Source organism: Somniosus microcephalus, chromosome 2, assembly GCF_052327205.1.
Source record: "Somniosus microcephalus isolate GS21.2 chromosome 2, FLI_Smic_1.0, whole genome shotgun sequence".
NCBI classification, from domain to species: Eukaryota; Metazoa; Chordata; class Chondrichthyes; order Squaliformes; family Somniosidae; genus Somniosus; species Somniosus microcephalus.
The window spans coordinates 105,498,375-105,513,286 of record NC_140988.1 but is presented as its reverse complement, the minus strand read 5'-3'; the positions used below and the strand labels follow the sequence as shown (position 1 = coordinate 105,513,286).

At 45.9% G+C, this 14,912-nt stretch overlaps 1 protein-coding gene across 1 annotated transcript in view; it reads left to right on the top strand.

Annotated features, from left to right (window-relative positions):
* The window catches only part of rnf175 (ring finger protein 175), a 70,263-nt gene extending 62,087 nt beyond the window's left edge, over nt 1–8,176 (top strand). The window contains exon 9 of the mRNA XM_085961382.1: nt 7,651–8,176. Coding sequence (XP_085817508.1) covers nt 7,651–7,666 — 16 coding nt within the window. The 3' untranslated portion in view covers nt 7,667–8,176. The remainder of the gene's footprint in view (nt 1–7,650) is intronic.
* The last annotated feature ends 6,736 nt before the right edge of the window (nt 8,177–14,912 follow it).

Below are 14,912 nucleotides of genomic sequence, written 5' to 3'. Positions count from 1 at the left end.
ATACAAAATTGGCTAAGTGACAGGAAACAGAGTAGTGGTGAATGGTTGTTTTTCGGACTGGAGGAAGGTATACAGTGGTGTTCCCCAGGGGTCGGTACTAGGGCCACTGCTTTTCTTGATATATATTCATGACCTGGATGTGGGTGTAAAAGGCACAATTTCAAAATTTGCATATAACAAAATTTAGAAGTATAGTGAACAGTGAGGAGGACAGGGATCGACTTCAAGAGGACATAGACAGGCTGTTGGAATGGGCAGATACATGGCAGATGAAAATTAATGCAGAAAAGTGTGAAGTGATACATTTTGGTAGAAAGAATGAGGAGAGGAAATATAAATGCATTTTGGAAGGGGAGGGTGAACAGCCAGTTGTCGTGGTGCATATAGGTACCAATGATATAGGTAAAAACCGGGATGAGGTCCTAAAAGCTGAATATAGGGAGTTAGGAGGTAAATTAAAAAATAGGACCTCAAAGGTAGTAATCTCAGGATTGCTACCAGTGCCATGTGCTAGTCAGAGTAGAAATAGAAGGATATTTCAGATGAATACGTGGCTAGAGGAATGGTGCAAGAGGGAGGGATTCAAATTCCTGGGACATTGGAACTGGTTCTGGGGGAGGTGGGACCAGTACAAACTGGATGGTTGCACCTGGGCAGGACCGGGACTGATGTCCTAGGGGGAGTGTTTAATCTAAAATTGCAGGGGGTTGGGAACCTGTGCAGGGAGACAGAGGAAAGGAAACAAGGATAGAAGCAAAAGACAGGAAGGAGAAAAGCAAAAGTGGCAGTCAGAGAAATCAAGGGTTTAAATCAAACATGGCCACAGTAAATAATAATTCTAAAAGGTCTAAGAGTGTTAAAAAACAAGCCTGAAGGCATTGTGTCTTAATGCGAGGAGCATTCGTGATAAGGTGGATGAATTAGCTACGCAAATAGATGTAGATGGATATGATATGATTGGGATTACAGAAACATGGCTCCAGGGTGACCAAGGCTGGGAACTCAACATCCAGGGGTATTCAATATTCAGGAAAGACGGGCAAAAAGGAAAAGGAGGTGGGGTAGCATTGCTGGTTAAAGAGGAGATTAACACAATTGTAAGGAAGGATATTGGCTCTGATGATGTGGAATCTGTATGGGTAGAGCTGAGAAATACCAAGGGGCAGAAAACATTAGTGGGAGTTGTATACAGACCCCCAAACAGTAATGCGGAGGTTGGGGATGGCATTAAATGGGAAATTAGAGACATGTGCAATAAGGGCACAGCAGTTATCATGGGTGACTTTAATCTACATATAGATGGGGCTAACCAAATTAGTAACAATACTGTGGAGGAGGAATTCCTGGAGTGTATACGGGATAGTTTCCTGGACCAATATGTCGAGGAAGCAACTAGAGATCAGGCCATCTTAGACTGGGTATTATGTAATGAGAAAGGAATAATTAGCAATCTTGCTGTGCGAGGCCCCTTGGGGTGGAATGATCATAACATGATAGAATTCTTCATTAAGATGGAGAGTGAAGTAGTTGACTCAGAGACTAGGGTCCTGCATTTAAATAAAGGAAACTACGATGGTATGAGGCGCGAGTTGGGTAGGATTGATTGGGAATGTCACTCAAAGGGTTGACGGTGGATAGGCAATGGCAAACATTTAAAGATCGCATGGATGAACTACAGAATTTGTTCAGCCCTGTTTGGCATAAAAATAAAACAAAAACGGTGACTCAACTGTGGCTAACAAGGGAAATTAGGGATAGCATAAGATCCAAGAAGAGGACATATAAATTGGCCAGAAAAAGCAGTAAGCCTGAGGATTGGGAGCAGTTTAGGATTCAGCAAAGGAGGACAAAGGGATTACTTAAAAAGGGGAAAATAGAGTATGAGAGTAAGCTTTCAGGGAACATAAAAACTGACTGTAATAGCTTCTATAGATATGTGAAGAGAAAAAGATTGGTGAAGTCAAGCGTAGGTCCCTTGCAGTCAGAATCAGGGTAATTTATAATGGGGAACAAAGAAATGGCTGACCAATTAAATACATATTTTGCTTCTGTCTTCACAAAGGAGGACACAAATAACCTCCCAGAGATATCAGGGAACATAGGGTCTAATGAGAGGGAGGAACTGAATGAAATCAGTATTTGTAGGGAAATGGTGTTAGGGAAATGGATGGGAATGAAGGCCGATAAATCCCCAGGGCCTGATAATCTACATCCTAGGGTACTTAAGGAAGTGGCCCTAGAAATAGTAGATGCATTGCTGGTCATCTTTCAAAATTCTATAGACTCTGGAACACTTCCCATGGATTGGAGGGTAGCTAATGTTACCCCACTATTCAAAAAAGGTGGTAGAGAGAAAATGGGGACTTATAGACCAGTAAACCTGACATCGGTAGTGGGGAAAATGCTAGAGTCCATTATAAAAAATGTAATAGCAGAGTACTTGGAAAACAGTGACGGGATCGGACAAAGTCAACATGGATTTACAAAAGGTAAATCATGCTTGACTAATCTACTGGAATTTTTTGAGGATTTAACTGGTAAAATAGATATGGGAGAACCAGTGGATGTGGTGTATTTGGACTTTCAGAAGGCTTTCGATAAGGTCGCGCATAAGAGATTAGCGTGCAAAGCTAAAGCACATGGGATTGGAAGTAAGGTATTGTCTTGGATAGAGAACTGGTTGGCAGACAGGAAGCAAAGAGTTGGAATAAATGGATGTTGTATACGGAAGAACTTGGCTTGAGTCTCAAATCCTTTTTTCTGTACTTTACTAAGTATTTACTTTTTCTATTTTAGTATTTGAGCAATTGTACAGCATTATACAAGTCTGTGTCTCATACATAGGACATCACACCAATAGCTTTATACCTTAAAGGTGTACATCACATCTTTCCAATTGGCTCATAACCACTTTCTGTTACGTTAACCATGCTGAGTCTTCCCAGTATAGACAGGTAAGAAAAAATTACATTCACAACAAAATAGATGAATTAATAGCACAGATAGAAATTAATAGATTTGATCTAATAGCCGTTACAGAGATGTGGTTGCAAACTGACCAAGGTTGGGAACTAAATATTCCAGGATACTTAACTTTCAAAAGAGATAGGTAAAATGGAAAAGGAGGGAGGGGTAGCACTGACAAAAGATGGGATAAAGACAGTAGAGAAAAAGGATCTTGGCTCTGAAAATCAAGAAGTAGAATCAGTTTGGGTGGAGCCAAGAAATGGCAAAGGGCAGTAAACATTTGTGGGAGTTGTTTACAGGCCCCCAAACAGTAGTTGTAATGTAGGACAGAGTATAAATCAGGAAATTAGAGGCGCATGTAACAAGGGTAATACAGTAATCTACAGATAGACTGGGCAAACCAAATTTGCAGTAATAGTGTGGAGGACGAATTCATGGAATGTATACAAGATAGTTTTCTAGATCAGAGTGTTGAGGAACCAACTAGGGAATAGGCTATTTTAGATCTAGTATTGTGCAATGAGAAAGGGTTAATTAATAACCTTGCAGTAAAGGGGCTTTTAGGGAAGAGTGACCATAATATGATAGAATTTTATATTAAGTTCGAAATTGATTTAGTTAAATCCGAAACGAGGGTCCTAAATCTAAACAAAGCAAACTACGTAGGTATGAGGGGCAAGTTGGTTAAGGTAGATTGGGAAACTACATTAACAGGTATGACAGTAGGCAAACAATGGCTAGCATTTAAAGAATTACTACATAATTTACAACAAATATACATTCCTTTAAAGCACAAAAACCCCATAGGAAAAGTGGTGCAACGTTTGCTAACATGAGAAGTTAAAGATAGTATTAGACCAAATGAAGAGGCTTATAATGTTGCCAAAAATAGCAGTAAGCCTGGGGATTGGGAGAATTTTAGAATTCAGCAAAGGAGGACCAATAAATTGATGAAGGGAAAATAGAATATGAGAGTAAACTAGCGAGAGACATAAAAACAGACTGTAAAAGCTTCTGTAGGTATGTAAAAAGGAAAATATTAGCAAAAGTATATGTGGGTCCCTTACAGACTGAGACAGGAGAAATTATAATGAGGAATAAGAAATGGCAGAGAAATTAAACAAATACTTTGTGTCTATCTTCACAGAAGAGGATGCAAAAAACCTGCTGAAAATAGGGAGAACCAAGGGTTTAGCAAAAATGAGGAACTGAAATAAATTAGTATTAGTAAAAAGTACTACTGGAGAAATTAATGGGACTGAAAGCCAATAAATCCTCTGGACCTGATGACCTACATCCTAGGGTTTTGAGAGAGGTGGCTATAGAGATAGTGGATGTGTTGGTTGTCATCTTCCAAAATTCCATAGATTCTAGAATGGTTCCCGCAGATTGGAAGGTAGCAAATATAACCCCACTATTTAAGAAAGGAGGGAGAGAGAAAACGGGGAACTACAGACCAGTTAGCCTGACATCAGTAGTAGGGAAAATGCTAGAATCTATTATTAAGGACGTGGTAACAGGCACTTAGAAAATAATAATAGGATTGGGCAGAGTCAACACGGACTTATAAAAGGGAAATCATGTTTGATAAATCTGTTAGAGTTTTTTGAGGTTGTAACTAGTAGAATAGATAAGGGGGAACTAGTGGATGTGGTGTATTTGGATTTTCAGAAGGCATTTGATGAGGTGCCACACAAGAGGTTATTAAACAAAATTAGGGCTCATGGGATTGGGGGTAATATACTAACATGGATTGAGGATTGGTTAACGGAGAGAAAACAGAGAATAGGAATAAACTGGTCATTTTCAGGTTGGCAGGCTGTAACTAGTGGGGTACTTCAAGGATCAGTGCTTGGGCCTCAGCTAGTCACAATCTATATCAATAATTTGGATGAGGGGACCAAATGTGATATATCCAAGTTTGCTGATACAAAGCTAGGTGGGAATGTAAGTTGTGAGGAGGACGCAAAGAGGCTTCAAGGGGATATAGACAGGCTAAGTGAGTGGGCAAGAACATGGCAAATGGAATATAATGTGGAGAAATGTGAAGTTATCCACTTTGGTAGGAAAAATAGAAAAGCAGAATATTTTTTTAACTGGTGAGAGATTGTGAAATGTTGGTGTTCAGAGGGACCTGGGTGTCCTTGTACATGAATCACTGAAAGTTAACATGCAGGTACAGCAAGCAATTAAGAGAGTAAATGGTATGTTGGCCTTTATTATAAGAGGATTTGAGTATAAGAGTAAAGGGCCTAGAAATTCAGTTTGGGCCCGCCAGCTGGTTTGCGCCCAAAAGTTAGCGCTGGGCAGGGAGCCATTTGCGACCGTCAGAAATTCAGTTTTTGCGCCCCAAGTCGGAACCGGGCACTATTCCAGGGTGTGGCCGCCCCCGCTTGGGGCGCTGAAACTGAATTTCAGCGCTGTAGGCGCCGCTGCGCCACCCGATGCGGTGCGGCAGGCTGCGGTACTGCAGGCCTCCTCCTTCTCTTAAGGTGGAGGTGCCTGCAACGGGGAGATCGCCGCTGGATTGTGCCGGCAAATGAGCCCGGCACCACGGAGAAGTGCCGGGCTCGCGGAAAGCAGCCGGCAATGCCGCGGGGGGGGTGGTGGAGGAGGCCGGGGAAGGAGGTGCGGGCAGGCGGCCGCCGAAAAAGCGGTCGGCCGCACCTCCACCAATATGCGCCCCACTAAGGCTGCAGTAAGGCCCTGGTCTCCGGATGTAAGTAGCGGCCGCCACGGAGGAGGCGGCGGCAACTGAATATGGGATTCGGGCCGGCATCGGGGCGGAACCGGGGCACTGCGCACACCGATGACGTCATCGGTGCCGGCGCAGCGCTACCGGCTACCGCCGCCATTACCGCAGCGCTGAATATCAGCGCGAACTCCTCTATTGGCGCAAAAGCCCTCTTTGGGTGAAAACTGGGCGCAAAGCCAACCGAATTTCTAGGCCAAGATGTCTTACAGAAATTAAAAAGGGCCCTGGTGAGACCACATCTCGAGTATTGTGTACAGTTTTGGTCTCCTTACCTAAGGAAGGATATACTTGCCGTAGAGGGAGTCAATGAAGGTTCACCAGACTGATTCCTGGGGTGAGGGGATTGTCATATGAGGAGAGATTGAGTAGACTAGGCCTATATTCTCTGGAGTTTAGAAGAATAAGAGGTGATCTCATTGAAACATACAAAATTCTTACAGGGCTTGACAGGGTAGATGCAGGGAGGATGTTTCCCCTGGCTGGGGAGTCTAGAACCAGGGGTCACAGTCTCAGAATAAGAGGTCGGACATTTAGGACTGAGATGGGGAGAACTTTCTTCACTCAGAGGGTGGTGAATCTTTGGAATTCTCTACCCCAGAGGGCCGTGGAGGCTCAGTCGTTGAGTATATTCAAGACAGAGATCGATAGATTTTTGGATATTAAGGGAATCAAGGGATATGGGGATAGTGCAGGAAGGTGGAGTTGAGCTAGAAAATGAGCCATGATCTTATTGAATCGCGGAGCACGCTCGAGGGGCCGAATGGCCTACTCCTCCTCCTATTTCTTATGTTCTTATGTACCCAATCGCAGCTTCCAAATGCACCAACACCAACCAATCGAATACTTGAAATGTTTTTCTCCATGTAGTGAATGGCCATCTTAGTTTACCACCATACTACTCTGTATGGTTGAAAATAATATTTTATAATATAATCTCTAAAAATAATCCCCCAAAAAATTGCCCATAAAGTCATCCATTTTATGTTAGAAATTCCTCCATTTACATTCCCTGTGCAGATGAGCGATTTGGGCGGGGATGGGGGGAATTATCAAAATAAAATATGATCATTGTTTTCAGCGTTTTACAGTTTAAACCATCAACTAAAACTTCTAAGTGAAAAAATCTAAATTAAGGGTTTCTTGAACCACTGAGGGAAGCCTGATGTTTAATGGGCACTTTATGCTGAACTCGGTCATTACTGCTGGAGCCCTTCAGTCAGTCAGGTCCACATCATGGCAAATAAACATATGTTCAAGACACTGGTCACTGGAGTTTTGACAGTGTGATAAATGTCCCTGGTCCGGCGCTTCACCAACATCCATTCAACAAACACATTTACTTAACATTTTAAACTTTGTAAAGTAGTTGATGAATGGTGTTGCAAATATATCTACGAGGCCTGTATCTTTTCAGTATTAGTTATCTGTAAAGGATGAACAAGCTGGGTCTCTTACTTGAAAAGTGAAGCTTGAGGGGTGACTTAATAGCGGTCTTTAAAATTATGAAAGATTTTCATCAAGTAGACAGAGAGAGAGAGAGAGTTTGCACTTGTGGAGAAGAGCAAAATTAGAGGCCATTAATATAAAATGGTCAGCAAGAATCAAATGGGGAATTCAGCAAAAACTTCTTTACCCAGAGAGTGGAGAGAATGTGGAACTCGCTGTCACAGGGAATGGTTGAGGCAAATGCATCTGCATTTAAGAGATGGCTAGACAAGCATAAGAGGGAGAAGGGAATGGAAGGTTATGCTGATAGTTAGATAAGGAAAGACTGGAGGAGGCTCGAGTGGAGCATAAACACTGGCATGGATTGGTTGGGCCGAATGGCCTGTTTCTGTGCTGTATATTCTATGTAATTTTAAGTGATATTATTATGTTGTATTAGTCATGTGATATATTGCTTCAGTGAATTTGCCTTGACGGGCAAGTCACTCTCACATTTAGGCTACAGCAGGACTGTGGTGAACATGAGCAATGAGAACTGCAGCGGTTCAAGAAGAAGGCAGCCCACCACCACTTCCTCAGCCACCAGGGATGGGCAATAAATACCTCGTCAGCGTTGCTCACATCCCAAGAACAAACAGGTATGTAAAAAAATCACAATCCTGGCCTTACCATGAGAAATGTTACAAGAATCTTTTATTTCTTTAAACTACAGGAACCTCTCGTTTAAACGGCACCTAAATATCCGGAATTCTCTATTAACCGGCAAAATTCATACTCCGAAAACAACACCTCAATAACCGGCAATGTTGCCGAGTCCGAGTCTCCCGCGGTGGCCGAGTTAGTCAGTGGGGGTAGTTCTCCAAACTGCCACGACTCTGCTTCTTGGCGCTGTCTGAAGTCCGAACACCTCAATAACAGGAGTCTGACTCTCCCGTACTGTATACAGTCATTTACTGTATAAGTTTTGTTTTACTGTTAAGTAATTAAAGAGTTATGGATTACCCTCAACTGGCAGTACTGTACTTAATCAAGCATCTTCCACCATCCATTTAACACAACATTCTGTAGGTGAGTACCCAATTACTGTATTGTGGTAAACCACTTTTATCGTTCACTATCGTTACACTATAGTTATCACTGTTATATCGTTACTCTATGGTTATCACTGTTCACACTGTTGTATCACTATACGAGGTCGCCTCTTGTCACGCTGTTATACCTGGGCTGACCACTGCTGACTCCGCCCACGGCTCCACCTACCTGCCCAGGTATAAAGGTGGTCGACTGGCTGGTATTTCTCCTTGTTGGATCCGATCACCCACGAGGGTGGGCTCTGTTATTTAGCCAATAAAAACCTATAGTTACTTTCTTAACTCATCGCTTTTCATTGGATAAATCGATAGGTATATCAATTTTATTGGCTAAATTTTAAAATGTCGTTACTCGAGCAGCCAGACGAGCAGCCAAACGACCAGCCAGATGCCCAGCTACAACAGCCACAGCAGCCGGCTTGGCTGCGAGCCCTCCGACCACCGTACCTGGATCTAAACCCACAGGCAGCAAACTCAGCCCTCGACTTCGAACACTGGCTGAGCTGTTTCGAGTCCTACCTGGGAGAATCCGGCGTGCCTCAGAAATCCAAGCTAAGAGTTCTGACCGCCCAAGTGAGCCCTAAAGTATTCGCACTCATCCGGGACCTTAAAACATACGAGGACGCCATCAACTGGCTGAAACGACAGTACCAGAGCCCGGTAAATTCCATGTATGCCAGACACCTCCTAAGATCCCGCCCGCAACAGCCAGGAGAGTCTGTAGATGAATTTTTACAGGCGCTACAAGCACTCGGCAGGGACTGTAACTTTAAAGTGGTAACGGCGGCAGAAAATACTGAAGACAATGTCCGCGATGCCTTCGTGAAAGGCCTGCGGTCCGACTACTCACGGCAAAGACTGCTTGAAGCAAAGGACCTCGACCTGGACAAAGCTGCAGCCCTCGCTCGCTCCCTAGAAGTGGCCCATCGGGACCTCGAGGCATATTCCAGGTACTGTAATTTGCGACCCTGGGACTCGGGACCGACCCCGACTGCAATACCCCCCGCAGCACCCCCCCCGGGACCTACCTCAGCGTCGGCGTCCCGGACCCAATCGGGACCGCCACCCCCGGTACCGGCTGCGACATCGGACCCCCGCGATCGGGCCACCGGCTGCTTCTTCTGCGGCCAGGCGAAACACCCGAGGGCGCGCTGCCCAGCCGGAAACGCGACCTGCTCGAGCTGCCTGAAGAAAGGCCACTTTGTAAAGGCCTGCAGAGGGAGATCAACAGAGGCCAGCAGTGCCTCATGCGAGCTGTGGGGGCGGCCATCTTCCATCAAGGCCACAGAGGCCAGCATCCCCACATGTGAGTCATGGGGGCGGCCATCTTTGATCCAGGCAACCGACACCAGCAGTGCCTCATGTGAGTTGTGGGGGCAGCCATCTTCTCCGCCATTTTGTCCAACCTCGTGGGCGCCGCCATTTTACCCACCACGCTCGACCGCCACCGTGCCTCCAGACCCGACCACCGCCTCACCCGCAGACGACAGCAACTCGCTCAGCTATACACTAGCCTCCGTCACACTGGACCAAGCCCGCCCGCACCACCTGTCCAAGTCCATGATGGACATCAAAGTAAACGGCCACGCCACGACCTGCCTGTTCGACAGCGGAAGCACGGAGAGTTTCATCCACCCAGACACGGTGAGCCACCACTCCCTCACTGTCCGGCCAACGCGCAACCGGATCTCGATGGCATCGAGGTCCCACGCCACAGACATCAGCGGCTACTGTGTTGTGACCCTGTCGGTTAAGGGCACGGAGTATAAAAATTTTAAACTCCTCGTCCTGCCCCAGCTATGCGCTGCCGTCCTACTAGGTCTAGACTTCCAATCCCACCTCCAAAGCATCACGCTAGCATACGGCGGACCCCTCCCCCCACTCACAGTCGACAACCAACAGATTTTAAACCGCCCACCGCGTAACACCTGTGGCCTATCCACCCTCAAGGTCCCGCCACCTTCCCTGTTCGCTAACCTCACCCCCGACTGCAAACTCGTCGCTACCAAGAGCAGGCGGTACAGCGCCGGGGACAGAGCTTTCATTAGCTCTGAGGTGCAGCGTCGAGGGGAGCACCAGCCCCTGGCATGCCCAGGTCGTGGTCGTTAAGACCGGCAATAAAAACCGCCTGGTCATCGACTACAGCCAGACCATAAACAGGTACACCCAGCTGGACGCATACCCCCTTCCCCGCATATCTGATATGGTCAATCAGATCGCACAATACCGAGTATTCTCGACCATCGACCTTAAGTCGGCCTACCACCAACTCCCTATCCGCCCTGAGGACCACCAGTATACCGCCTTCGAGGCGAATGGCCGCCTCTACCACTTCCTTAGGGTTCCCTTCGGCGTCACCAACGGGGTTTCGGTCTTCCAAAGGGAGATGGACCGGATGGTTGACCAGAATGGGCTGCACGCCACGTTCCCCTACCTAGATAACGTCACCATCTGCGGCCGCGACCGGCAGGACCATGATGTTAATCTGGAGAGATTCCTCCGTACGGCCCAACGGCTGAACCTCACCTACAATAAGGAGAAATGTGTGTTTAACACCTCGCGCCTTGCCATCCTCGGCTGTGTAGTAGAGAACGGAGTCATCGGCCCTGACCCCGAAAGAATGCGCCCCCTCATGGAGCTACCCCTCCCCCACTGTCCAAAGGCACTAAAGAGAACCCTGGGGCTCTTCGCCTACTATGCCCAATGGGTGCCCAATTATGCGGACAAAGCCAGACCCCTCATGAAGTCCACATCCTTCCCCCTTACGGAGGAAGCGTGCGCAGCCTTCTCCCTCATTAAGGGAGACATTGCCAAGGCCACAATGCACGCAGTGGATGAGTCCATCCCCTTCCAAGTGGAGAGCGATGCATCCGACTTCGCCCTAGCCGCTACCCTTAACCAGGAGGGGAGACCGGTGGCCTTCTTCTCAAGGACCCTACAGGGCCCTGAGATCCGACACTCGTCGGTCGAGAAGGAGGCCCAGGCGATTGTGGAGGCAGTACGACGCTGGAGGCATTACCTGGCAGGCAAACGATTTACCCTCCTCACTGACCAGCGTTCGGTCGCTTTTATGTTTAATAACAAGCTGAGGGGCAAAATCAAGAATGACAAGATCTTGAGGTGGAGAATCGAGCTCTCCACCTATGATTATGATATCTTGTACCGGCCAGGTAAGCTGAACGAACCCCCTGATGCTCTTTCACGAATTACATGCGCCAGCGCGCAAATTGATAGACTTCAGACCCTCCACAACGACCTCTGCCACCCCGGGGTCACCAGACTTTACCACTTCATTAAGGCCCGCAACCTGCCCTACTCCATCGAGGAGGTCAGGACCATGACCAGGAACTGCCAGACCTGTGCCTAGTGCAAACCGCACTTCTTTAGGCCGGACAGAGCAAGCCTGATCAAGGCCACCCGCCCCTTCGAGTGCCTGAGCATCGACTTTAAGGGGCCCCTCCCGTCCTCTGACCGCAATGTGTACTTCCTCAACATTGTTGATGAGTACTCCCGTTTCCCCTTTGCCTTCCCCTGCCCAGACATGACCAGTACCACGGTCATTAAATGCCTGAACGACCTCTTCGCCTTGTTCGGGTTCCCAAACTATATACATAGTGACCGGGGCTCCTCCTTCATGAGCGAGGAACTCCGTCAGTTCCTACTAGCGAGAGGTACCGCTGCAAGCAGGACCACCAGCTATAACCCCCGAGGGAACGGGCAGGTGGAAAGAGAGAACGCGACGGTATGGAAGGCCGTCCTCTTAGCCTTAAAGTCTAAGGGCCTCCCAACTTCCCGCTGGCAGGAAGTCCTCCCGGCAGCGCTGCATTCCATCCGGTCACTACTGTGCACTGCCATTAACGCCACCCCCCATGAACGAATGTTTGTTTTCCCCAGGAAGTCGACTACAGGAACCACGCTACCAACCTGGCTGACCTCCCCGGGGCCCGTCCTGCTGCGAAAGCACGTGAGGGCCCATAAAACGGACTCCCTGGTCGAGAGGGTGAACCTCCTGCACGCCAACCCCCAGTACGCCTATGTGGCATACCCAAACGGGCGGGAGGACACAGTCTCCTTACGAGACCTCGCACCCTCGGGCACTCCTGAGACACCACCGTTACCACCCCCCCCCCACCACCCCCCCAATGCCACCCGAGGTAGACGGCATGTCGGAACCCCACGAGCCTTCGCCGACCACGCAGACACCAGCATTAACACCGGATAATGCAACACCGCCGCTGCGACGATCAGAAAGGCTTACGAGGCCTCCGGACAGACTGACATACCAGAACTGGTAGTACACTTCACCCCGCTGGACTCAAATCTAAACAAGGGGTGAATGTGGTAAACCACTTTTATCGTTCACTATCGTTACACTATAGTTATCACTGTTATATCGTTACTCTATGGTTTTCACTGTTCACACTGTTGTATCACTATACGAGGTCGCCTCTTGTCACGCTGTTATACCTGGGCTGACCACTGCTGACTCCGCCCACGGCTCCACCTACCTGCCCAGGTATAAAGGTGGTCGACTGGCTGGTATTCCTCCTTGTTGGATCCGATCACCCACGAGGGTGGGCTCTGTTATTTAGCCAATAAAAACCTATAGTTACTTTCTTAACTCGTCGCTTTTCATTGGATAAATTGATAGGTATATCATGTATACTGCACATTTCTTGATTTTTTTATTTTTGTTTGTTAAAAATAGCCTCGGTAGATAACCCTCTCCGTCATCCGGAATTTTTAATCAACCAGCACCATCCCGGTCCCGTCGGTGTCAGATACCAAAGAGTTTCCTGTATAAGAAAAGAATATATATAAACAATGCGAATGTATATTTATACACTCAGGGATATACCTGTTTATACACTGTATGAATAGAACTGCGTTTATGTGCTCAACCATAAATGTATTTTGATGCTTTGGCAACATAAGATGTAACTTATCATGCCAATAAAGCGATTTGAATTGTGAATTATTAGCTTTTTTTAAGGTTAGTAATAAATTAACTTTACATCAGTCAGTGTTCTGATGTATGTTGCTTTCTTGTGTTGTTCCGCACTAAGCCATAGCGAAAAAGTGAATATACAGCAAAGCTTTTGTGTTTGGCAGCTTTGACTATTGGCAATGGTCTCACACTGCCGATACAGCAAAAAAAAGTTAGTCTTTACAGCTTTCTGGAAGTTAATTTTAAAGTTAAAGAAGTTGGGAGAATGAAAGTAAAGAAACAAAACAAAGCCTTAATTGTTTTTGGTTTCCTTTGTTCTTGATTGTCTTTGTATGTGCACTTTCCTTGGCATCACATTTTGACTGATATTTGAATGATTTCCAAACCCTTCCACATCTACATTTTTATCGTGAATATTTTATGAGCATTGCTCACTTTCTAGCCTCTGTGTTTTGGTGGAAATTCAAAAACTGCAGCTGTGCAGGAGTTGATATGGAATGCAAGAGTCTAATTTGGCATCCAAACACTGTAAAACACATAATCTGAACAAAATAAAATCTCACAGAATTACTCCTTTCCGAGCTATATGTCCTGGCTTTAAAAGGAAACTTGCTCAATCTTTGAAAGAAGTTAAACAACTCTGGCCTTTCCGAATGTTCTTACATGAATCTAGAATATAGAAACATAGAAACATAGAAGATAGGAGCAGGAGTAGGCCATTCGGCCCCTCGAGCCTGCTCCGCCATTCAATGCGATCATGGCTGATCATCCAAATTCAGTACCCTGTCCCTGCTTTCTCCCCATATCCCTTGATCCCCTTAGCATAGCAACAAAAATGTGGAAAATAAAATTGGCAGACAACTTTTTACTTATCACGCCAGAAAAATTACAATGTGCATTTAAACAAAGTTTAAGAAACCACAGGGAAGCAGTTGTTCTATATTGGCATGTGTTTAAAGGTATTTGGTTAGACCCGATATTTGGTAATTTTTGAAATATAACCTAGGTATGTGAAGAAAACTGCAAACTGTCTGGAAGGAATTTACAGCTGGGACATTGTGGTCCAAACAAGCAGCATTAGACATCAATATGTTATTAATGCTAGTGAGTCCCTGAGATTTGAGTAAGTCTAGAAGAATCTAGATAGCTGAGAATCTATCTTTCCACAGATATATACTAACAAATGATTTACATTAATGTTCAAAAATGAAAATCTCTTCTGTAATGCTATGCAATTTGTTTATGTATAAATACTCTTGTAGTAGTATTGTTGAACACATTGGCCCTGAAATTAGGATCGGGAGCTTGCCGCGCGTGCAAGCCCCCGATGTGCACTCACCCGGCGCGCCGACATCTGAAGCCTGGGCCTGCTTGCATTTCCTGTGACTGGCCCGGTTCAGATGTCGGCGCGCTGTGCTAACCTGATCCAGCGGCGTACTTAGTTCGATGTGCCGCTGGGATCGGGTGAGCACTGTGCAGCCAATCAGGGGAGGGGAAACTTCATTCATGAGTTTGATAGTATTAGCTGTCAAACTCATGAAAAGTAAGGGGCCCAAAACACTACTTAAACTTTAAATAAAATTTTTAAAAAACATCCCACTGATTAAATTAACTATAAATAAGTTTAAAAAAATATTTTAAACAATTAATCAAATTTTTGAAAAAAATAAATTTTAAAAAAATAGGGTCTAAAACTAAACTTACT